At 52.4% G+C, this 23,186-nt stretch overlaps 7 protein-coding genes across 7 annotated transcripts; 2 read left to right on the forward strand and 5 right to left on the reverse strand.

Annotated features, from left to right (window-relative positions):
- Positions 1-635: 635 nt before the first annotated feature.
- On the forward strand, positions 636-2,360 carry J4E87_008179 (uncharacterized protein; the record flags this gene model as incomplete). Its single annotated transcript, XM_049379770.1, has 1 exon — positions 636-2,360. The coding sequence occupies one exon, from the start codon at positions 636-638 to the stop codon at positions 2,358-2,360; it is 1,725 nt and encodes a 574-aa protein (XP_049230337.1).
- Positions 2,361-3,462: 1,102 nt separating this feature from the next.
- J4E87_008180 (uncharacterized protein) lies at positions 3,463-5,062 on the reverse strand (the record flags this gene model as incomplete). Its single annotated transcript, XM_049379771.1, has 4 exons — positions 3,463-3,969; positions 4,018-4,199; positions 4,245-4,829; positions 4,882-5,062. The coding sequence occupies 4 exons, from the start codon at positions 5,060-5,062 to the stop codon at positions 3,463-3,465; spliced, it is 1,455 nt and encodes a 484-aa protein (XP_049230338.1).
- Positions 5,063-5,975: 913 nt separating this feature from the next.
- Positions 5,976-7,128, reverse strand: J4E87_008181 (uncharacterized protein; the record flags this gene model as incomplete). The annotated part of the gene is made up of 2 exons (XM_049379772.1): positions 5,976-7,046; positions 7,099-7,128. 2 exons carry the CDS (start codon positions 7,126-7,128, stop codon positions 5,976-5,978), a joined length of 1,101 nt encoding a protein of 366 aa, XP_049230339.1.
- Positions 7,129-16,096: 8,968 nt separating this feature from the next.
- J4E87_008182 (uncharacterized protein) lies at positions 16,097-18,223 on the forward strand (the record flags this gene model as incomplete). Its single annotated transcript, XM_049379773.1, has 2 exons — positions 16,097-16,330; positions 16,379-18,223. The coding sequence occupies 2 exons, from the start codon at positions 16,097-16,099 to the stop codon at positions 18,221-18,223; spliced, it is 2,079 nt and encodes a 692-aa protein (XP_049230340.1).
- A 364-nt stretch (positions 18,224-18,587) lies between these two features.
- On the reverse strand, positions 18,588-19,050 carry J4E87_008183 (uncharacterized protein; the record flags this gene model as incomplete). Its single annotated transcript, XM_049379774.1, has 2 exons — positions 18,588-18,835; positions 18,891-19,050. The coding sequence occupies 2 exons, from the start codon at positions 19,048-19,050 to the stop codon at positions 18,588-18,590; spliced, it is 408 nt and encodes a 135-aa protein (XP_049230341.1).
- Positions 19,051-20,213: 1,163 nt separating this feature from the next.
- J4E87_008184 (uncharacterized protein) lies at positions 20,214-20,648 on the reverse strand (the record flags this gene model as incomplete). The annotated part of the gene is made up of 1 exon (XM_049379775.1): positions 20,214-20,648. One exon carries the CDS (start codon positions 20,646-20,648, stop codon positions 20,214-20,216), a length of 435 nt encoding a protein of 144 aa, XP_049230342.1.
- Positions 20,649-21,163: 515 nt separating this feature from the next.
- On the reverse strand, positions 21,164-22,897 carry J4E87_008185 (uncharacterized protein; the record flags this gene model as incomplete). Its single annotated transcript, XM_049379776.1, has 3 exons — positions 21,164-21,587; positions 21,649-22,465; positions 22,513-22,897. The coding sequence occupies 3 exons, from the start codon at positions 22,895-22,897 to the stop codon at positions 21,164-21,166; spliced, it is 1,626 nt and encodes a 541-aa protein (XP_049230343.1).
- Between the last annotated feature and the right edge of the window lie 289 nt (positions 22,898-23,186).

Here is a 23,186-nt window from a genome sequence, read left to right on the forward strand (position 1 = left end):
ATTTAATAGTCTTTTTATATATATATAAAATTATAGAAAAGCTTATAAATAATATTATTATTATATATATATTATATAAGATAATATTTATAAGTAATTATTTTATAGAAAAAATAAAAAATAATATCTAGAATACGCTAAAAGTATTTTAATATAGCTTAGAATATTAAAAAAATTATATATAATATAAAAATAGTACTATAATATCTATAATAATATATTATTTTTATATATAAGTATTAGTAATAATACTATATTTTATACTATAATTATTAGTAATAATATAAGACTACTAGTAAACTTTAGTAGAGTAAGCTATATATTAAGTTATATATTAGAGGTAATTTTAGCGTAAAAATAGTCTAACTATTAAACTTAGGGTTAGAAGCTCTACTTCTAGCTAGAAACATTGTTGAACACATTAGACTTAGAAGATACAGGATATGTAGCAGGTTTCCAAGATGCGCCGCGCCTTCTAGACGGTCGGTCCAACGCGTCATCAATCCCCAGCCACACTTTCCGCATTTCCGGGCAGGCGTAAGCCAAGCCAACCTACCCCGCCAGCAGCTGGATCGCAAACCTGTGGCTGTTGCTCATACACATCCTTACCTAACTTGCCCCCTCTATACCGTACCATGGCCGAACTAATATCAGGCATCTCGAAGCTCAATCCCTTCGCGAAGAAGGAAGTCGATGATGAGGAGAAGGGCGATTTTGTCGACGCGGGAACTGTAGCGGGCGGCGGTCACGCCGCAAGGCAGTCGCATATCACCAAGGACAAACTACGTGTCAGCGGAGCACTCAAAAGCTTCCTAGTCAAGGAAGGTGTTTTGCAGGAGTCCGAGGCTGGATTGAAAAGTGAAGAGCCGACTACGGCGTTGCGAGAATTGCTCGACAAGAGTCACATCAACGTCCCACCAGAGGCTATCGACAGGAACCATCCACTTCCCGAATACTTCATCAGCTCATCTCATAACACATATCTGATGGCTCATCAACTCTTTGGCGAATCGCATGCTTCTGCGTACGAAATCGCGTTGCATACTGGGTCGCGTTGCGTCGAGATCGACGCCTGGGACAACGACGACAACAAGGAAGAGCCGAAGGTCACGCACGGGTTCACGCTCGTGTCTAACATACCCTTCCGCCAAGTATGTGAGACGATCCGCGATGTCGTTGACAAAGAAGCTGCCAGTGAAAAGAACGCTGCACCTATCATGATCTCCCTAGAGAACCATTGCGACGCGCACGGGCAGCTTCGCCTCGCACAGATCATGCAAGAAGTCCTCGGTCCCCGACTCCTCAGCAAGGCCATCCGCGACAAGGGCACGCGCGAACAAGACGACCCCAGCAAGCATGAGCATGTCACCCTCGCTGAGCTTGGAAACAAAGTTGCGGTCATCGTAGAGTACCATTTGCCGAACGAAGAGGAGAGTAGCAGCAGTGATTCGAGTTCGGACGAAGAGGAACAGAAGCAAGCTCGCCAAGAGTATGATGCGAAAAAGAAGGCTGCTAATGCTGGTACTATTGTCCCTGAACTGGCCGAGCTAGGAGTATATGCTCAATCAGTCAAGCCTGTCAACAACTCTTGGTTCGAAGCGGAGCTTGAGAACGCACCACATCACCAACTCATCAACGTCTCAGAGTCAGGTCTGAAAGCGCATCTTCCCGCCAATAGCGCCAAGATAGCAAGACACAATGCGCACCATTTGATGCGCGTCTACCCCAAAGGAACTCGCATTTCCTCGAAGAATCTTGCGCCGGTACCATTCTGGGGTATTGGCGCCCAGATCTGCGCTCTCAATTGGCAAACCTTTGGCGCAAGCTCACAAATCAACGAAGCGCTCTTTGCCGGCTCTGGTGGCTACGTACTCAAACCAGCTGCGCTACGTGCTGGTGGCTCGGGTAACCTCAGCACCGGACGCCGGAAGAAACTTCGCTTGCACGTTGCTGGCGCTACAGACGTTCCCCTACCCAATGACCGCGAACATGAAGACATCAAGCCTTACCTGACATGCACACTCGTTCATCCTAACGACATGAACAACCTGCCACCAAAGCGCAAGACTGCTCCTTACAAGCCCCACAAATTGACCGGTTTCATGCACAAGGACAACTCGCCCGCAAACGATCCTATCTGGAAAGACGTCCTGCAGTGGGAGTATGAGGATAATGAACTGACATTCCTGCGCCTGTTGATCAAGAGCGATGACAGTTTCTCTCGCAATCCCATCTTCGCCGTTGCCGCGGTGAGACTGATGTACGTTACACCTGGGTGGAATTTCATTAGGATGCTGGATCTTGGCGGACACGAGACCACATGCACATTGCTCGTCAGATTCGAGCAACTAGACCTATAGGAGTGGTGGGCTGGGAGTGAGTATGAGAGTGATGAGCCTGGAGACTGCGGGAGAGGCTGGTTGTGTAAAGTCGCCAAAGTGCGCGAGAAGTTGTGCGGTGACGGAGGAAGATTTTGAGCATTCCATTACTATCCTAAACCTCCTACAGCACCGGATTTAATTCTAAAGAAGTGTTTTCGGTTGCATGCTTCTGCCCCTCGGCATCATAGCCCGAGGTTTTCTCCGAGGCTTGCAGATCTCTGCAGAATCCTGCAGATCCTTGCACTCACGACCCTAGACCCTGAAGGTTCGACTCTGCCAGGACAGTACAGTAGTGAGCACAAAGCCGCTCACTAACACCCGTTAATCTCCACTTGTCGAAACATGCCAAAAAACGCCCGAATGCGAACACGGACGCAAGCACCTTGCTCCCGCGCCAAATTGAGAGATACTTCCGTGGCGCGCCCATCCCGCATGTTAGCTTCGTACCTAGCTCGTGATGTCAGCGCCAGAATCTTGACCCCTACCAGCCCACCCACCCCTCACTACACCAACACGTGTTCGCGCCCGTCCCATATCACCAAGCGATACCTACGCTGCATACGTGCAGAACTCCAGGGGCGGCCCGTCGCGATACAGTGGAAGTGATTATACCACCTACATCTGGTGGTGCGTCGCTGTAGGCTCAGTGAATGCAGGGGATAAAGGGGAAACTCTAATGGAGTGTAAACCTTTGTATACACAATCGAGAGTTCCGCGTGGGTGGGTGGACAGTGAGCGAATCGGAACAACGGCCCAAGCGATAGCTTCTTACTAGCGCACCTACATCGTATGCGTGCACTCACGAACAGGTTTCTGCTTCCCATGGCCTGCCTGATCTGCATGATACCACACTTCTATGCGCATGGGGTCCCATAGCGCGGGTGATGGACGGTCCAGCCTGAACGGTGAAAAAGCAAAAGCGCAGGAAAAGCATGCATGCACCGATTGGGTCAACAGTCTTGCTGCTGTGAGCGCTACAAGCGATACCTTCGTTTAAACATTAGAGTGCGCAACGCGACCTATTACAACTTGTACTGCAGTGAAATACTCCGAGAAGGAAAAGATGTGCTGGACCAAATACTCAGACCTTTTCTCCGCTACTGGATCCGTCCTTTTCGGTTTCCGCAACATACCCCTCTTTCGCTTCTCGATCTCGAATAACGACTTCGTGGCCTGAAGTGATGCCTTCTTGCTCCAGGATATGGTTTGGTACTACCGCGCCCTCCTCGGCACGATTGTAATTGGTGTCTGTCATGTGATAGAATCCCAGGTAGTAGAAACTCGCGATACCCATCAAGTAAAATAGCAAGATGCCGCCTGCCTCGGCGATGAACGGGATTTTGATGCTGTCGAGGCCGAAGCAGATTGCTTCTCCTGCGCCGAGCACGCCGCGAAAGACGCCGACATAATGTGTGAGCTTCTGGGGGGAGTTCGTGAGGGCACCAATCCAGTAGTAGACTATGTTGTGCCACAACTGTGAGAAGACCCAGTTTAGCATAAAAAGGAAAAACACCCAACCGAATTTGAGCTCGTCCCAGTCTGTAGGGTTGGTGGGCGGATTGTTGCGATCATAGTTACGGGTGCGAATCTAGATAATGTTAGCACGCAATGGTGGGTGATCGACTTCGAGGCATACCATTTCCCAAACCCACGCAATTACTAGAGGTATACACACGCCAGTCAGACCGATGAGTCCGCGCTTGCGACGACCCCACCCAGGGTAGTCAAGAACATACTGCAAGATCCATCCTGCTGGTATTTGCATAACGACAGCAATGAACGAAAGCAGTGAACGGGTGCGGAGGTTGTTATTGAAGGCTATGAACGTGTGAGCGTTATATTGACGAGTGCTCGAAGACATACCATTGACCGATCCACTGTATACCAAGAATCCCTCAGCTGGCAAGAACGCGGGTAACATCATGAGAAGGACAGGGTCGGTGAAGACCCGCAGGTTGGATCTCAACTCCTCCCAAGCTCCTCTTGGTCGATCAACAGCAACGACAGAGCCATCATCTCTGGTGAGCTTGTGTGGCCGAAGCAAAGCCAGACATAGCAGACCGCCGATGACCATAATCGTGATGAAGGCGATATACACTGATCGCGGTACGCCAGCAACAGTGTCCGATTTTCTGTTGATGATGACCGGAATGATGCCACTAATGACGGACCCGAGCGCTTGCATGTTCATCAAGATGGTCGCATAAGACCCCTTTTCTCTTTCTTCCGGATATCCTGTCGCAACATAGCCCGCAGTGATAAAGACCATACCTGCGCCAATGCCGATGATAGGGCCAGCGGCATAAGGGTAGCCCGTCTTACCCGTCTCATCGTAATACCAGAGAGACCCAACGTACACAGCGTAGGTCTGGACACCAATGCACATTGTCAGACCGGGCCCGAGCTTATTCAGGATTGAGCCGCCAAAAGAGGACGAGAAGAACCAAACTGCGGTATGATCAGTATGCGTCGTCCTCTTAGATTGTGAATGATCGTGTACCTGCACATAATGTCGCATTTACAACCTGAACTACTTGCGCTGAGTCCGGCTTCCCACCACCAGCTCCAAGAAGGTTGAGCGCAACGTAGATGCCCGCTGAAGAGCCAACACCGAGACCAGCAATCAGCATCTGCACCCACGGTCCATGGTAACGAAACTGGGGGAGGGCCAGGAACCCCATGACGTCGCACGTCAGCTCTTCCGGAAAGAACAACGCAATGCAAAGGCAAGATGGAAGAAGGATGGATAACTTCAAGTGCGGAGGTGAACGTTACACTAACAAACAGACGGGCCGAGGAGGCGTGCGAAGGGTTTAAACTTTAAGCCATCCATGACTGCGCCTCGATGAGAACCATAAGAATCAAGAGTGGGCGCAAAGCGCTAACCCACAGCACAAACTCACACCCTCAGTACGAGGCGACCAAGGGCTGGATGCAGCGTCCACCGATAGATAGTACCACGTCAGAAACCGCCAGGGTCCTGACGCATGGTGTTCAAGGCCCCATGCATTCATCTGGCTTCTTTTGGCATTAATCTTCGTTAGCATCCAAGTGGCTTTGAAAGCTAATGCGCAGTGTGCTTACCGACGAACCAAAACTCCGTGATAGCGGCTGGCCAGATGCTAGCGTCAGGTTCCCGTACTGGGCTAGCTGACTCGCTAGGGGCGGCCCTCAACCCGTGAAGAGAGCTGGTGGCCTAGGCCAAGGAAAAAGAAATTGGAGAGCGTTGGAGTGCATTGGAGGTGCATTGGAGAACTCAAGTCCCGTGCTGAGCGCTGCACCTCGCGGGAAAAGGAAGTGGGGATGCTGCGTGAAGATAGGGCTCAGGTGGAGAACAGCATGCACATGCATGAGCAGATTTGTGACAGAATGTGCAAGCTTTCGGAAAATTGAGTTGTGGTGCGTTTGACGTTGCATAAAGTTGCTGAAACTGGGTTCATTAACGCTCCGAGAGCTGCTCCACCGTGGAGTGCGCTACGCAGCCGCCGGCAGCAAAACTACGACACCGAGCGTACGGATCCGATTGTCACGAAGGCACTCGTGTCCAGTGCGATGGAATCCCACAGACGGGCCGGCCCTCTGGCTGCCGTTGAATTAATCCCAGACCTGCCGACAACTCACGTTAATGCGCTTGGTTCCCATATAGCCCTTCCACTTCTTGTAAGTCTTCTCTTCGGCAGCTGTAGAACCAGGTGTGCCAGCTGGCCAGTTTGCAAGGTAATCTGGGCATGTGCTTGGTATCGAACGCGCCATCGCATGCCAAGCCCATCGAGCGTTGCCAGTGAGATGCACAACGTCGCCACTGTGGACTCGAATCGCAACGCTTCGTGGGGCGTTCTCACCTTCCCCGTCATCTTCTCCTCGAGCCATGATGAAGATGCCATCGCATCCGACGCTGAAGCTCGCTAGCGCACGTTGACACTGCTCGCTGACGTCGCGATGCACAGGCATAAAATCCTTGGCCGAGTACATCAAAACCACGCCAGATTCAGGCCGAATATGTGGGAAAAGGCCTGTCACAAGCGTTGTCAAATCTTCCGGAAACGGCGTCGCATGCTTCGCGTAACTACGCGTTGGCCAATCGTATTGTTCGCCGAGGGTCAGCCAACGAAGCTTGGTGTACAAGAATTGCTCGTTGTTCAGAGGTTTCAACTTGTCTGGAAGCTTTGGAGTCAGGCAGTCATCCGGATCTGACCGTTGGCGAAGGAAGAAGGAACTATCAAAACGCAGTCCATCTGACGTTGGTTTCGGGGGGTATGGTATATCATAGTCCGCCTGGAGGTTGATCTTATGGCCTGGATCTGCTAGGTCTCTGTGCATCAGACATGACGTGAAAAGAACTTGCGTCTCAGGTGGGAGGAGCCCAGAGATGACTTGAAGGCCAGGGAAGTCGCGATGCTCGAAGATCTGTGCGTCTTGTGCAGGTACAGAGAGTGGTTTGCCCCTTGCATACGCCTGGCAAGCAGCGTCAATTTGAGCGGCTGGGATGATGCCTGCTGGTCGCCAGATATCTTTGCGCTCTTCACTGAACTCATCGCGTTTACTAAGATCGAATATGTTTGGATCGGTATCAAGGTCGGCTTTGCGCATACTTTGATATCGCCAATGCTCTTTCTGAATAAATTGTGGCGGGGTAGCATGGGTGTCATGATGCACCGAGCCCTTCTGCCATGATCGTCAGCCAGACCCGTTCAATTAGAAAGGGTGACATACGAACACGCTCATTGGCATCCGTAGACAGATCCATAGCCGCGGCAGGATGGTAGAGGTATGGCCGGGCGAGGGGGCGTATCGGCACCTGGATCAATTGAGGCTTCCTTAATGGGAAATACAGCCGTTCCAGAAGTCGCATCAATTGCGATCGATCGCAGAGAGTTCGCAGAGATAGGGTTAATACGCGTGTTGCACGAGTAGCATCACGAGCGGCCAGACAGCCAGACCCAAGAAAAGATCGAGTGAAAGTCGGCCCGTGCGGCGGCTTATCGATAAGCTGACTAGCGTCTTCCGCAATTGTCCGTCCACGCCGGCGGGTAAAGAATTCAAAACATGCCACAAAGCACATTCAAGAAGGCGCTCTATGTTTGTCGCCATGGTCTGCTAACTAATCAGTAAAGTTTCTCTTCGATCTATCGAGGAGATTAGGATGCTCTCACTCGCCACTTTCGACCCACACAGCGAAGTGCGACTCACAATTCACAATATGGCATCATGGCCGACTGCGGGAAGTCAGCCTCGAGGTCTTTGAGAATACATCTTCGTGCGGAAGGTGGATTTATACGAGGATGTATGCATCTTCAATTCAGACGCCTAGTCACCAGCGCGCTTAAAACCCTCGTAAAACCTAACTCTCCTTTGATGGAGACGAATGCAACATGACTAGTGACATGATTGTGGAGGTATTTGGCAGACCTTATGAAAGAAATACCTCTGAACAATTCCTTTGTATGGACATGTAACGCACCAGCTTCTTGCGACTGCCAGGGCCTTCTTCCTCAATCCGATGCGACAAACACATGTTCCGGGTAGCTACGCAAATAACGTGGCGACAAAAGGCCCGTGTCGCCAGTGCTACCATGCCCATATCGTAATCCACGTCTGATACCCGTCAAAGTATCCATTTCCAGAAAGTATGCCAAAGACCGCGATGGGGCCCCTCGAGCAACGCATCTTTAACCTCCTTTGGCCACACCGACCTCCCACCAAAGATGATGCGGATATGAACCGACAGATCGAGGTAGTCGCTAGTAAGCATCGAAGCCCCAACTACGGTCATCGCTCTGACATTTACCCAACAGACAACCTCGCATTTATCGTTCGTTGGACTCTCACACCCATCGGTCATGAAGTAGATTTTGTGGTATCGATTCCGGTTGCGCTGGAAACTGTGCTGGCCGTCTATATACATGCGTGCGGAAGAAGCGAACGTATTCTTAGTGCATCAGCGGATACAGGCGAGTGTATTATTGGGGAGTTGGAAGAAGCCATTAGTAACTTTATGGCTGAGCATGGCTTGTAGTCGTGCCGATGGGTAGCTATCGTTCGACGTGTGTAATGGTAGCGCGTAAGACTTGTGGACTACGGAGCTGAGATGTGAGACATCAGCATGACTTCGGGGGCTGGGGCAAAAGTGGTCTATGTATACATGAGCGTTAGCAGATGGTGCATAAAAGCTCTGAGTTTGTAGATGGGAATGGGCGGGTGTACTAGGGACAGGTAGCCGCTATGAAGTCGAGCTACATAGGTACTTGTGAGGCGCTTCATATCTTGTAATAGGTACCTCGTTCTTTATGGACTGAATTGCGAGCCCTCAACGTGAAGCGCAGTCGTCATGGCGGGAACAACGACTTTCTCGCGAGGATGATTGTACGAGTAGTTGAGATGGGCGCAGTGGTGTAGGTGCCAATCTTCGTGCAGTGTCGACAACGATCTCGATCTCGATCGGCAAAAGGTACTGGTGTTGGCCCTTCGTATGTTGATAGGCATCATAGCAATGTAGTGGGTTACGTGAGAAGAAGGCTCCAATGCAATGTGATCGGGGCAAGGCTGGAGCGCGTAGCAAAACAGCCCAACGCGGCACAGCCTCGCGTATGGGGGCCACAATACCATTGCAGCCAACAAAACAACAGCGCTAGGCAGCCACGCGTGGGCAGTGTGACACAAAACATTCTAGATGTGTTCCTCTCTACCAACATACCGCAAGCTAACAAGTAACGCAAAGCACAGCTTTTGGTCCCTAACCCCACGGCGCACTACCCTCAACCAAACCTCCGGTGCCATGTCGCTCATACACATGGTTTGTATCGCATAAAGGGTGCTAAAGGAAGCTTCACACTACCTCACCCCATTCAGCCGCTTCTCAGACGCCACCACTCCGTTCATCCTTGCCTTCCGTGGCTCCGCTTCATCCTCGTGAACCTCGAATGCCACGACGCATGTACACGCCGCAGCGGACGATTCACAGGCACCTCCTTCCCGTATATTTTCGCTCAATTCGACCGCGTACGAGGTTGTGAGAAGCCTGACAACCTGGGGGGAATCGACGGGGAGAGAGCATGCTTCGCTCAGTTTGCGATGGCGCGTACAACCCGTGTGGGATACAGGAGGCTCGACTATGAGAGGTCAGTACCTTCTGAATCAAACTGGTGGTAGGTCACTGTTACCTCCGTTCGTTTCAGTGTTGGTCTGGTGTTCTTCTGTTTTGGCCCACATCCCAACAAAGGTCAGGTCACTACTATGAGTCCTGACAGCAGTACCAGTAGAACTGTTGCCGTTTGCTTGGGCAGTGCCGTGCTGATGGAATGATGATGAGGGAGGTTCTTGGCCATCTTGCTGAGAAGAGCCAAGGGTAGCCACGGCCGAAGTCACGGCCACTGGTGCTGAGGAAGCCATTTTGTTCAGTCAAGCAGTAGTATAGTTGTAGAAAGTTTGTCAACCACGTTTCAACAGCCGCGCGCAGGGTGCTACTTATACTTTGGCTGCCATGACATTTGCTAGGGTGTAGTGAGCCAGTCTCCGCGTGTGAGACAAGTGCTAGTTGCGCAGCGCCTCAAGCAGAACTTTAACAGACAGCACATAGCCAGGATGACTCGAATCATTCACTTCATCTCTCATTCGCAATGCCGCTTAGCCGTATCTAGAAGGTTTTCTTACTTGCCTCGTTTGCGCGGAAGCGGGAAGATAGCCACTGCATGCTCTTGTACCCATGGGGCAAGAGTAGAAGGACCCCTAACCCGGGGTGGGAGCGTGGCTGTGGATACTGAGATCCCACTAGCTGTTCGGATTGGAAGACCCCCTGATCATGGCAGTTACAGCCAGCTTCCGCGGTCAAACCAGACGCGAGATCCGTGGGGCTAAAAACGGGCTCAGGGCACGTTCTCCCACTGGACGGTACGATCTGGCCGCGGATGTAGTGCCGACTAGGCAGTGAGACCATTTGTATACAGCCTGGTGGTGCATAGAGCAGGGATCGGCGTACCGAGGATCACAAGCAGAAGAGGCGGTCGAGGTCGCCGGTCTGCTCACATCGGCCTTGTCGGGTGTTCACGAAATACGGCCCGGGTAACCCGCTTTGACACAGGAAGTGGCACCGGACCAGAGTTGCACAGCTTTTCCGACCCGAAGTCGCTGCTTATTACTTGCTGGCCATCCGACCTCCAGGACTGTGAATGATGAGTGGCGGTTTTTCTTTCGATCACTAGAACATTGTTAATTGTCTTTCGGAGGTAGGTTCATGCCACTTCCTCTAGAAACGAGGGTTCGGTGTTACGTTGCGTGAGGGGGTTGAGGGTTTGTCCCAGGCACGCTTGTGCCTTAGGATCTGACCCTAGGTGGTATAGATAAGGGACCTGATAAGAGGGTGACGAGAACAACAGCTCGAAGAAGCCGCTTCCCCGAGATATCTACACCATTCAGTAGTAAGCACCATCAGGGAGAGAAGCCGATGCGAAGACAATGCAAGGGTGCCATCAAGTCTGTAAGCCCTGTTCAGCCTTGACGGTCCAAACAGGAAGGAAGGGATGCAAAGCCGCTTCCCCGACAATTTCGAAGTGCGCAACAGCGTCATCCCACACTTTCGTCATCCCGTAATGTTACCCAGATGCATCACTGCCCTGGTGCCGTGACACGCACAGCCCTGCCGATTCCGCGCGAGGCAGTGTGTCCACATCAGCCTAATTCTCGGTCGCATTGCCTACCGATCAGCTTCCCAAATCTCTCGACCCGCTGCAAAGCGTCAAAATGGTATGAGTGTAGGAAGATTTATTCACAGCAAAATTCATACACGAGCGCAGCGGGGAAACAGGGGACGGCAAGTCCTTTGGCGGCCGAACGCTCGTCGCTCGTCGCACAAGCTATCATAAAGGCTGTTGCAATTATCTCCTTCGGGATTTCTAGCTCAGTAAAACGCAAGATTGAAGTTGCGCACACTCAGGATGAAGTTGAGAGTATTGCGCATCACCAGTCCGCACGCCAACGGTTTGGTAGACCAAAACTCTCAAGCAGGTGACTGCAAGGTTGAGGCTGGCCGAATGTCCTTCCACCGAAAGCTGTTGGAAGCTTCTAGAAGGCTGTCGGTTGTGGAAGCGGCAAAGCGTTACTTCTTCAGGCCCACGCGACGACCCCAGGCGCAGTGCTGGGGTGAGATCGACGACAAGATCATCGGCGAAAAGCGCTTTCCTCTACACAGCTGAAGATCCAAAGGCTCTTATGTGCATGATCCGTGCTGCTGCTATGAAATGGGTGCCATGGTCGGTAATCGAAAGTCTAACAGTCGCAACTGTAAGCGCTTCCCCTGCATCTGCCTGCATGAAGTGTGGCAGGCAATTTATCTGGTTGGATGTGAAGAAGCCGGAAGCGCGAAGCCCAAATCTCTCTCGCGTCCGTCCAACCCCCCGTTTGCAGTTCAGTTTCCCTAGAATGAATGTGCATATTCGATCATGGGTGACAATGCATTGTGTGGCTGTGGCATATCCGCAGCGCAGCAAACTCGCCACTGATTCTGCATTACCGTGCGACAGATGACTCAAGCCGCACATTACTGCGCAGCTGCGCATGAATCCCCGGAAGATCGAGGCGTCTCGTATGCAGTTCTATTCTGCCGCGTTTCTTCAAGACCGTGGTGCTTCAGCTCTGCTGGTAAGGCTCCGCGGAGAGTGTCTGAGCTAAGTTTACGGTGTTTTTTACGCTGGCAGCAGCGTAGGAGGAATAGTACCTCGAATCCGAAGAGGCTTGGTGTGTTTCAAATCTTATTGGAGTTCCAACTGGCAAACAGGGATATGGGCATTGCTGTATGATTTGCTGGCCGAATGCAGTAACGGAGCGAGGTTTCTCAACTGGCGTGGCTTCCTTTACACACCGCTATGTCAAGCCAAGGATCTAAGCGTCGTTGAATAGCCTTTTGCGTGTTGGCTAGGCCTGTGCAGTCGACGCTAGGTCACCAGGCTGACCATAACCGAACATTTCGTGGAATATGTCTGCCACGTGCTGTACGATGTAAGACGGAGCTGAAGGTGAGATTGAAGATTTGACATTGTAATGCGGAGATGCGATATCTTCCCCTTAGACCAGCATCGCGTTGCGGTTGCGATACTCACCATGAACCATAGTGGGCCTTCAACATCAACGAGTTGCTCGTAGTTAATGCAAACCACATGATGTATACGTGTTAGTCTGCATGTCGAACCGAAAATCGATGCTCATGGGATTAACAACGTGGGGGTATCCAAATTAAATCGTCAAGGCGTCCATGCTTACAAGCACAAACAATCCACGGAGATTTGGTAAGTGCCGTACCTAGACGCGCTTGCCATTGGGCTCGGGCTACTTCCGCTCCGTTCGTGCAAGGGTTGTTAGACTACAGTTAGCAGATTGGAGACTACGCCTGTCGTTCGACCAGCCTGGCGGCAATGGCGCAGTCTGTGGGTAGTAAGCTCGTCTGTGCTGATTGTGGTGGCGGCATCGTTGATGTACAGCAAGGAACCCATGTATGCTAGCGAAGTCAAGGCAATCGCTTAGCATGGGAGGTGACGATTGGTGAAATCCCTCCCAAGTAGGATGTAGTCGGGCGGAAGAAGTGTAGTAATACATTGTAGAGTACAAAATTCGGTAGCAGCTGCTGCAACGGTAGAAGAAAAGGTTGCCCCGATAAGAGAACGACACATCTGCAGCGGATTCGGGGACAAGGCTTGCCCGGAAATCACGGGTGCGGGGCTCAGCAAGCTGATGACAGGACGCTTTCCCAGCTGTCAATCCGCCTGCGCTTTGCTCATCGTTGCCCGGAGGTGTTTGTGGTAGCAGCGATCTTTGAAGCTCGAACGATCGTCTCGATCTCGCGAGCCATGTTGTCCCCTCTAATGCCCCTAGCAGATGCACACGTACAACCACTATTCGCTGAAGTACCAGTAGACCAGTCTTGCGTCAAGCAAACCGGTGGGACGTATTGGAGCATATGGCGAGAGAATGACGCTGAATGCGAGCCAGGATGCTGAGGACGGGGTCCGAGCACAGCCGCATGATACATGCATGGCGCATCTGAGGGTAACCTCCGTGTTCCGTTCGTGGCCGGACAGGACAGACCTTGGTCGTAAAACTGGAGAGAAAAGGCATCGTGTTGATTGTTGCTGCCCATCTTGACAATAGACGAGTGTTGCATTGAGCTTATGTGGTAAAGTACTAGATGTGATGCTTTGAGCTAGTGTCTCCATAGGTGGACCTCAAGGAGGAGAATGATCTTGAACGTACCAGGAGTCTCGACAAACTGTGCTTCCAGGGACGATTCGGCTGTGGCGGACCAAAGAGATCTCGAATTGTTGGTGTTGGTGTCGATATCACAGTGGCACTGGGCCTCTTTATATCCATACCCTCCCTATGTATTCCAAGCGGCGCACCGACCTCGCAAAAAGCTGATATCTAGCTTCTCCCTCTGCTGACACCCGGTCATGGCCAGTTACGGCAACATGAAGCATGGGACTTCACTAGTCGTCGCGGTTTGGGCAAGAGCAGCGAAGGGCCGGGGTAAGGTACAAGGATGTGACGGCAGTGAGGTGGCGTTCTTATCCTCCACAGCGGTGTCCACGAAGGAACTCGCATCGTTCAGTTTTGCACTTTGACATGGCGTCCGCATGCTGTCAACGAGAGTCTCAAGCTCCTACCCTTGTCATGAAGATCACTGCGAATGTTTTCTGCATGTGCGAAGATGTCGGTACAAAATCTAAGCTCTCTCATAGTGGTCGATAAAGCAGAAGTCTCCGACTTATCCGAGCATCTCTGGTTTCATAATGCGAAGTTCCAGTGAAAGGGGAATACAGGGACAGGGACAAGGGGTGTAGGGCTAGCATACATACTGAGGACGAGCATCGGCTGACGCAGGTACTATACGTACGAAAGCGGGCACGCGCATCGCGTATCTTGCCAACGTCAAGCTACGAGGCCCTGGTCGCCTTCATGATGCCGGTATGCTAGGATGGAACGTGCCAAAACACAGCCATCCCGTCACTATGACCTGAGAGCGTGGGGAACATAAAAGTGTGGTGGGTGCAACCTGCATGCGCTTGGCACGCATGTAAGACACGAAGATCTGCGACACCAGACCATGCCTGCACGCTCAGCAATATGCCCAGAGCTGCGTCGAGACAGCATCCAATTTCTTTGGCAGCATCTCGGCATGGCTCGGCTTCAGACTTGCGTTTGCGTTGGAACAAAGCTGCGGTCAATCTTAGCGATGCCCCTGGAAGGCTTACTGGCGACCCGACCATAGACCCAATTGCAGAGTTCTAAAACGCATGGTGATCTGGTTTAGTGACCTGAGACCATACGAGTGTTCGCGCGTCACCACCCCAGGTAGCGGTCAAGTGACGGGTGCAAGAAAGGCTAATGCAGGTACCAATCTTCCACACATCCTTGTACCTGGAGCAGCCAGAGCGAACTCGAGGTTCGGTTTGGGTGTGGGCCGGGTGGAGCAAGCTCGCCTGAATACCTGGTTTATGATGGCCCCTCTAGTGCCGTGTATTGAAAACACCCGATTACAGTCGTTTCTTGACGAAGAATGTACACTCATATACACGTTTATCTCATTCGGGGCCGGTGTTGCTCAATGGAGAATCTTCCACAGCTTCAGCGTAGGCGGCCATGGCAATCCTCAAGGTTTCAGGATTCTCAGATGGACCAAGCAGGCTGGAGGAGCAAAATGGACGGGATCATCCAGAGTTCAACGTGCAAGTGTGGTGGATTCCGACGCTAGGAAAGCAGGCAAACATCGGCGCCACCGCGTGAGACTTCTGAGTGAGCATCTGATCCTGACGCCCATTCGCGACAGCCGTGAAATTGTTTCTGCACCCGAATCTTGCCATGAGGTTTGCAATCGACGCTCCAATTTGCGCAGGACTAGCGATGTATACCAAGTACGCTTCGCAATCTCCTGAGACGAACTATCGAAGAACAAACGTAGAAGGCCAGACGATAGAGTGGCAGGTGCTCGATACTGAGGAGTGTGCAAGGACCAGGCGCTACCCCCATCAGGGATAGGCGGGGGATGCGCTGGCCGTCCTCTACACACCATTAGCTTAGATGCGAACGACCCCGGAAGACCGGTGAATTTGGCCCCAAGGCAGAGTGTCGATCGCAGGTCTGAAACTCGACCTCGAGGCAATGGAAGAAACGGAGATGAAAGTGTTGGCCGGTCCTTCCCTTCATGGGCTCACCGCAGCGTCCGTATGTCGCGTGCCTTCCCCGCCCGAGTTCTTCGTAGTTGTGGGATAACGGGGATGAAACTGTTGAGTTCGCGTGGCTGTAATACAGCTGCGAGGGCTGCTGAAAGTCGACGCGTATTCTGAAATGGTTGGGTGCTTGGGCGCGTAGTTGACGCCTGCGCATATGCGCGACGTAGACCCCACAGCCTTGTTGGGATGACGTAGGCAACGCATCGGCAGCCTGGTGAGTCGATGGAAGGATAGATGCCAAACTGGAAATACGCGGATCGGACGTGATGATGGCTCCACAGTCGATGGAGGTGGTGTGGTATTTGGGGTGGGGAACCGCGACGTTTTCGTGATGCGCTACTGTATCGGAACTTGCCGCTGCCAGACATCGCATGGGGGCGCGGGGAAACCGAGACCTACGTCGAGAATTATTAGGAGCCTGCAATAGCCGCAAACCTCAATTTTTGCACGATTTCGGTATTTACGGTTGGTGAGAACACCTACCATAACGATCACGACGCGATGAACGGCACGAAGGGTGCCAATGGCACATCGACAGGCCCCAAGCTTCTCTGGAAGCACTCCTCGCCCGAGACGACACCCATGTACCAGTTCTTGCAGTCAGTGAACAAGACACACGACCTGCAACTATTCGACTACTCGCAACTACACAAATGGAGCATCGACAACATCAACGAATTCTGGCAAAGAACGTGGCAATTTGTGGGTGTCCGGCACCAGGGAGCCTTCACATCAGTCAGTCATCGTAGACCCATCCATGTAGCCTGTACTTATAGACGATAGGCCGTGGATGAAGAATTGGCCATGTTTCCCCGTCCGGCTTTTTTCTCGGGAGCGACATTGAACTTCGCTGAGAACCTCCTCTTCCCGACCGCCGAGGTCAACCCCGAATCACCCGCCGTCATCGCCGCTACAGAGACTACACGCGAAACAGTGACATGGAAGGAACTCAGGGATAGAGTGAAGCTATGTCAGGCCGGCATGATACATTTTGGTCTCAAAGAAGGTGATCGAGTAGCTGGCTATGTTGCAAACCACACCAACGCGTTGGTAGCAATGTTGGCCGCGTCGTCGCTGGGGGCCGTATGGACCGCAGTAAGCCCAGACACTGGCGTTCATGCCGTTCTCGATCGACTACGCCAGATTGAGCCAACCCTGCTTTTTGCAGACAATGCGGCCTTCTATAATGGTCGGAGTCATCCAGTACTTCCCAAGGTTACTGAAATCGTCAGGGATCTCCCATCGCTCGAAGCCGTCGTCATCTTTCCTACTGTATCTTCAGTAGAATTCGACGTCACCTCTATCCCGGTACAATCTGGCAAAGCCTACGACTACGCAACATTCACATCACTGAAGGTTACGTCAGAACTCACCTTCAAGCAATTGCCGCCAGACCATCCAGTTTATATCCTTTACTCGAGTGGCACGACAGGTGCACCCAAATGTATCGTTCATGGGGCCATCGGTACGCTACTCCAACACAAAAAGGAACACATCATTCACTGCTCGATAAAACCCAGCTCACGACTCTTTTACTTTACCACATGTACTTGGATGATGTGGCATTGGCTGGTCAGTGGGCTCGCCTCGGGCGCTACATTAGTACTTTATGACGGTTCTCCGTTCCGGTACGTAGACAGTTCCGACCCATCGACATCTGTTCCAGACGACCTAGCAATGCATCGTCTGATAGACGAGTTTGACATCACGCACTTCGGCACGTCCGCAAAGTACCTTTCTATTCTGGAGCAGAAGTCGATCGACCCATCAGCTGCGGGACTCACGATGAATAAGCTTGAAGCAATCTACTCGACAGGATCGCCACTCGCTCCTTCCACATTTTCTTACGTCTATTCCGCCTTCCCTTCAACCATCAATCTCGGCAGTATCACTGGTGGTACAGACATCATCTCACTCTTTGGTGCACCCAACCCACTTCTACCCGTCTATGAAGGCGAAATCCAAGGCGCCGGTCTAGGCATGGCAATCGCTGCGTATGACTACACAGGTGCCGATGTCTCGATGTCAGGCGAACCAGGAGATCTAGTCTGCACCAAGCCCTTCATCTGTCAGCCAGTGGCATTTTGGGGTCCTGAAGGGGAGTCAAAGTACCGGAAGTCGTACTTTGACAAGTTCACGAACGATAAGAATCAGCCAATATGGCATCACGGCGATTTCGTGCGATTCGATCCCGAAACCGGTGGACTGTGGATGCTTGGACGCAGCGACGGCATTCTCAAGCCTGCAGGCGTACGCTTCGGATCAGCTGAGATCTACAATGTGGTGCTCGAGCATTTCCCCGAAGACGTCGCGGACGCGCTTTGCATCGGCCGGAGGAGAGAGACTGATACGGATGAGACTGTCGTGCTCTTTCTCAAGATGGCAGAGGGTCGTCAGATCTCTACTGATCTCGTCGGAAGGATCAAGACAACGATCAAGCAAGCGCTTAGTGCCCGTCATGTCCCAGCTGTAGTGGACGAGTGTCCAGAGATACCTGTCACTACCAACGGCAAAAAGGTTGAAGGTGCTGTCAAGCAGATACTTTGCGGACTCAACGTCAAGACGAGCGCGAGTGTTGCCAACGCCGAATGCTTGGACTTCTATCGAGAGTGGGCGAGGACGCATTGAGCGCTCAGTTCGGAGCTTTGCGCGAAATTCTGGATAGTGCGATTTACTCTGCCCATTGTGAAAGCCCATTCAGATGAGGCTCACGAGTCAGACACCTAGCTTGAGCCATGTCTTGGGGTCTCAGACTAGCAAGCCCCACTTTAACTGCAACCAGACCATCCCGTCACACGTCAGGAGCTGGGACATGAGCTTAACTCCACGACATTGCAAGGAGCAAGTAAGACAGCGGTGGTACTGGGTTCTATCACAGTGGACATCTCGTAAAATTTCAACCACCGAGGAGCTAACGCTTCCATCTGCTTTTGCCGATCATTCCTTACCCGCCAACATTACTACCTTCTGCTCACAACTGCCGCTGAATGCTTCAGAAGCTCGCAGCAAGCATCTCGTCGACCTTCGTACACAACGCGTCAACGACACTGACACCAGCCTCAAATGTAGCCTTGACAACGCCCATAGTACCCTCCGGATAGCGTGCAAGAACGGCAATCGCACCACCTGTCTTTGCCACTCCGTCTCCCGTCCAGCCTCTCATCACCACGAAGATATCGGAGGCGTTGATCGTCTGCTCAGTGTTCGCAATGTTGTTGTGTGCGAGGAATGAGATATTCTCTGATCACATGTCAGTTGAAATGCTAAGCGCGAAACAAATGGGCCTTGGACGTACGAGCTAGAACGAGGATCCTGCGCTCGAGTTTGACAGCGCGACTGGCGGCGGCGACTTGATCGACAACAGTGTCGGGCGCTTCATAACATTCGTTACGGAACGGGCGCATAAGATCGTAGATGCGCTGTTCGAGCGCGTTTGCGGGTTGGGGCGAAGACATTGGCAAGAAGGCTTGTTTGAGTTGACGTCAGGAGGTTGGTTATCGTCTACGGGTGTTTGTGGAAGGAGAGAAAGGTGTGGAAAGTGGTAACTACCAATGACGAGAACGCCAAGACACCGCGACTGCACTGAAATTATAGACTGAAAGCTCGAGTCTTCACCCTCACCGCTCATGTAATTGCCGATAGTGCTTTAAAATCTTCCTCCCTCCCTTCGCCGGTCTTCACTCTAGTCCGCTAGCACAGTGACTGCCTTCGCGCTTGCCCATCGCTCTCATTGTGGCTCCACCTTCACTTCGGGAAAGAAGTTCGCCAACGCCCTGTCACATTCCTCCGTCAGAATCTCGATTACGCTTTTCCCGTCTTCCTTCCTCGCCCAGCAGCGCATGACGGTGTGTGTATATCCGTTCCCGTTGACAAAGATTCCCATTCCAGCTATCCCCCCGCCGCCTTTGATGATAGTAGACCAGTTGCGAGAGCCGACAGAGATATCGATTGGAACGATGATTTTGCCGTACGAAGACTGGTTGTGGCGGATGATGAATGATATGTTCTCTGTGGGAAGGAGTCAGGCTTGAGTAGAAGTGAAGTTGAAGCGGGTAGAATGTCTGCGTACCACAAAGTATGAGAAGCAGGCGTTCTTCTTCTATTGCCGGTGCGGTGTTGGGAGCATTCTTGTAGCACTCCTCGCGGTAGGGCTGTAGGAGATCGTAGAGTCGCTGTTCAAGCGAATCAGTTGGCATGATGAGGTGATTGGTCGCGGCGTAATTGGTATATTGCAAAGTGGGGAGGATAAAGTGGAGAGATTTGGACGTACGAGACTCCCATGTAGGCAGCAGAGTGGACCTGGGGTGTTTGCGCTAAGGACAGAGCCTGCGTCACGGCATAATCAAATGCTGGTAGTATATTCTCAGTGAAACATAGAGGGTCGTGCGGGACAGCGGAATTATCTGAGAGCTATGACTTGGGATCTGGTATCATTCTTATGACGCGGATGCCGAAGGCAAGTTTGCTTTACAAGCCGGCCCACTGACTAGCAGTTATCCTCCCCAATCAAGTCGACCATTTCCAATCGCGGAAGTGCGAGGTTGTAGTCAATCTCCATGTGGCTGATGTACAAGCTTGTCACCACCCACCCGGTTTTCAATCATCGAACCCACAATCCCTAGTCCTTGAAGTCGCCATATCCATCATTCCCCTCGTTCTTGAGGATCTCTCTGACAGCCTTATCCACCTTCTCTCCGAGTGCCTGCACAACATTCTGGCCCGATTTGACTTGCTTCCAGACTACGACCGTAAAGTCACCTGGGCCGTTGTGGATGCATACAGTCGCCTTGTGACCGACTTCGCTATTATCGTGGCTGCGGATATCGACGACAGTGATTGAGATCTGGGACGCGAGGATCTTGGGACCGCCATGGTACTTGATCAGAAAGGTGATGTTTCCTGCATGTAGGCCGTCAGTTAGTTCATGTCTTCGTTGGAAAGCTTTGGACTTGCCGGCAATGGTCTCGGCGACGTCGGCAGGCAGACTGCCGCGGCGGGGGTCGAGGTAGGCGAGCATGTGCTGCTGTAAGGGATCGCGAACCATGGACGTCATTGTTGGGAGACGGTGTGTCGTCAATATTGGATATGTTGGAGGAGACTGTAGGTGGGTGTGAATGAGAAGTGAAGCAAGCCACTTGGCCGGGTCAGTCGTTTGGACACTACTAAGCAAAAGTGGAGAGGGCACTCATCTTCACATGCTCTCCCACATTGTCCTGGTCGTCCCGAAGCGGTAGGTAGTGCTAATTTGGTGGGTCAACGAAGATAAAAGCCTAGGGTTTAAGACAATGTTGGTATAGATTTCGTGTGGCGTCGTTATGATACCGATATAATGCTAAATCGCCTGTCGCAAGCATCCACCACCCCAAGCCAGCCGACTGCTCCCTTTGATGCATGCCCAAGCGTGTACAGTTGGAAAGATACGATACCCAATGCTGGATGATAATACACAATAGAGCCACCACATTACCCACCAATGATACAGTAAAGATACATGCAATACCAAATAAACACCTTCCTGTCCCGCACGCCAGCGCCTGACCGCGGCGCGTTTTGCATCTACAATCCTCGTCACCTGCCTTCCTTGATCTTTACACAATCAGCAAACGCGGGAAAGTTGCCTCTGAAGCTTGGGCCCAGTGTCCAATTATTCAGGTCGCGGAGGTGCGTTTCAAACGCGGGGTTGATAAGCCACTGATCGTCTTCCTTGGGTAGCGGACCCATGGATGTGATACCGGCGGAGGTATGCGCCGCAGGAGGCTGTGGGGTGGAAGGATCTTGCGGCGAGCCGGCGTTGACATGTGTGGAGAAAGGCGATGAGACCGAGACGGAGGAGGTCGTCGAGAGAGCCGAGGTATGGACTTTCGAAGCAGGAAGGAGACAGTCGCGGGGCTCATAAGGCCAGTTCAGGGAAATGGTAGTCGTGAAGGGTATGAAGAAGTTCTCGAAGGATACTGGCGGGTGGCCAGCGACGAGTTTGTCGCGAAGGCGAGGCCTAGAATAGATCAGTCATTATGTGTTTTCAATCGAGTTAAGAAGCGGATATTAGTACATACCATGGGAGATGATCGATCCATAACGCGTGAGCAGTGAACAGCTGAGAAGGTCGTGGCGTAGCCCAGTGTGGCAGCCGATCGTAGTTCTCCTGCGTAGGTTCGATCTGCCAACGCATGATCAGGAACATGATGAATACTATCGCAACCTGTTCCGGCCTGCCGCAGATGTCTGGAAACGTGCGCAAAATGTCTGTAAAGAGCTTTGACAGGGGGTGTGCATCTACTGCGCGCTCGGGATACGCTAGAGACGTGAAGTTGGGGTAGTGTGGTCCAACCAGGGTCTTCATGGGTACGCCCTCGGCAGCGCGATTCTGACGATCTTGCAGAAAGTCGAGCAGGATGACATCCAGAGGGCATGTCGCCGGAAGATTGCGAGGTAACGTGAGGTGGGCGACCATGCTCGGCGCATACATGGCATGTTGGCTACTACTGACGTTGCTGGGTCGCGGCTGCTGTGGAGGGGGAAGATTTGGATCGACAGCCCTCCTTTGCCCGTTGTCGAGTATGAAGTCTACGCCTAGACGCTCATCAAAGGGCATCTCTGACTGCAGATGGGGTGTTCGCGACTGGTCGAAATGCGGTCCGGGACTGCCATTGGAGTAGCGGCGCAAGTGGCTGTTTGGCGCGTCATTGGGGTATAGCCATGCTCTTCCTCCCTCGGTCACGCTTGGAGAATGTACGCCGTTCTGAGGTGAGGCCGTGGATAGCTCGTGGGACGCGATGTGGTACTGTCGTGGTTCGGTAGGTTGCACAGGCGCGTCGCGCTGTTGGTGAGGGTGGATAGGAAGGGGCGATCGCTCGGCAGCAGCTGCCAGTTCTACCTGCTGTCAACATTCGTTCCTTCTTTGGGAGTAGTCATCGTACCATTGAGGCCACCCGTCGCGCGCACAATAGGCTGAATGATGCTCAGGACGCTCTCGAGCCTCTTCCTGATGTCTCCGTTCTCCGCCTGGACCGCCTCCTTCTCGCGGAGGACGACTTGCAGGTCATGGTACGGCTGCTGGCTCTCCAAATCCCGGATGCGCTGATTGAGGCGATCGATCTGGTTCTTCGTGCGCTCACGGATGGCACGTTGAGCTTCGCGGTCATTTGCGCGCTTGCGGGCAAGCTGTTCGGGGGTGAGGTTGGCGACGCCACGCGAGTTGGGGCCAGTCCTGCGCTTTTTGTTGGGCTGACCATCGCCCGAACCATCGTCTCTAGGGGCTCCTTCGGGCGTGTCTGCCTCCGCCGGCGACGCCATGCTGATCATGGATGCGTGTGGGTTGCGACTCAGGACAGAAATGGACAAATCCTACCTCGAGTCATGACCCTGACACTGCAGCTGCGATGAGTTTTGCCTACAGCAAGCTAAGCCGGAGCAGGCCTAGTGGATGATCGCCGCCCTGATCGATCGCGGGGACAGCACGCGTGGGGGACGCGAACCTCGGGAATCTCGTCGGGTAACGCTCTCCGCACTTGCACGGCTCCCAGAGTCTAGATCCAGACGCGCGCCATGGGGTAGCTAGTTTGCTGTGGGTGCTGGCAGCGTCTTGCTGCCA

This window comes from Alternaria ethzedia (genome assembly GCF_023757985.1).
Source record: "Alternaria ethzedia strain BMP 0044 chromosome Unknown scaffold_25, whole genome shotgun sequence".
Taxonomy (NCBI): Eukaryota; Fungi; Ascomycota; class Dothideomycetes; order Pleosporales; family Pleosporaceae; genus Alternaria; species Alternaria ethzedia.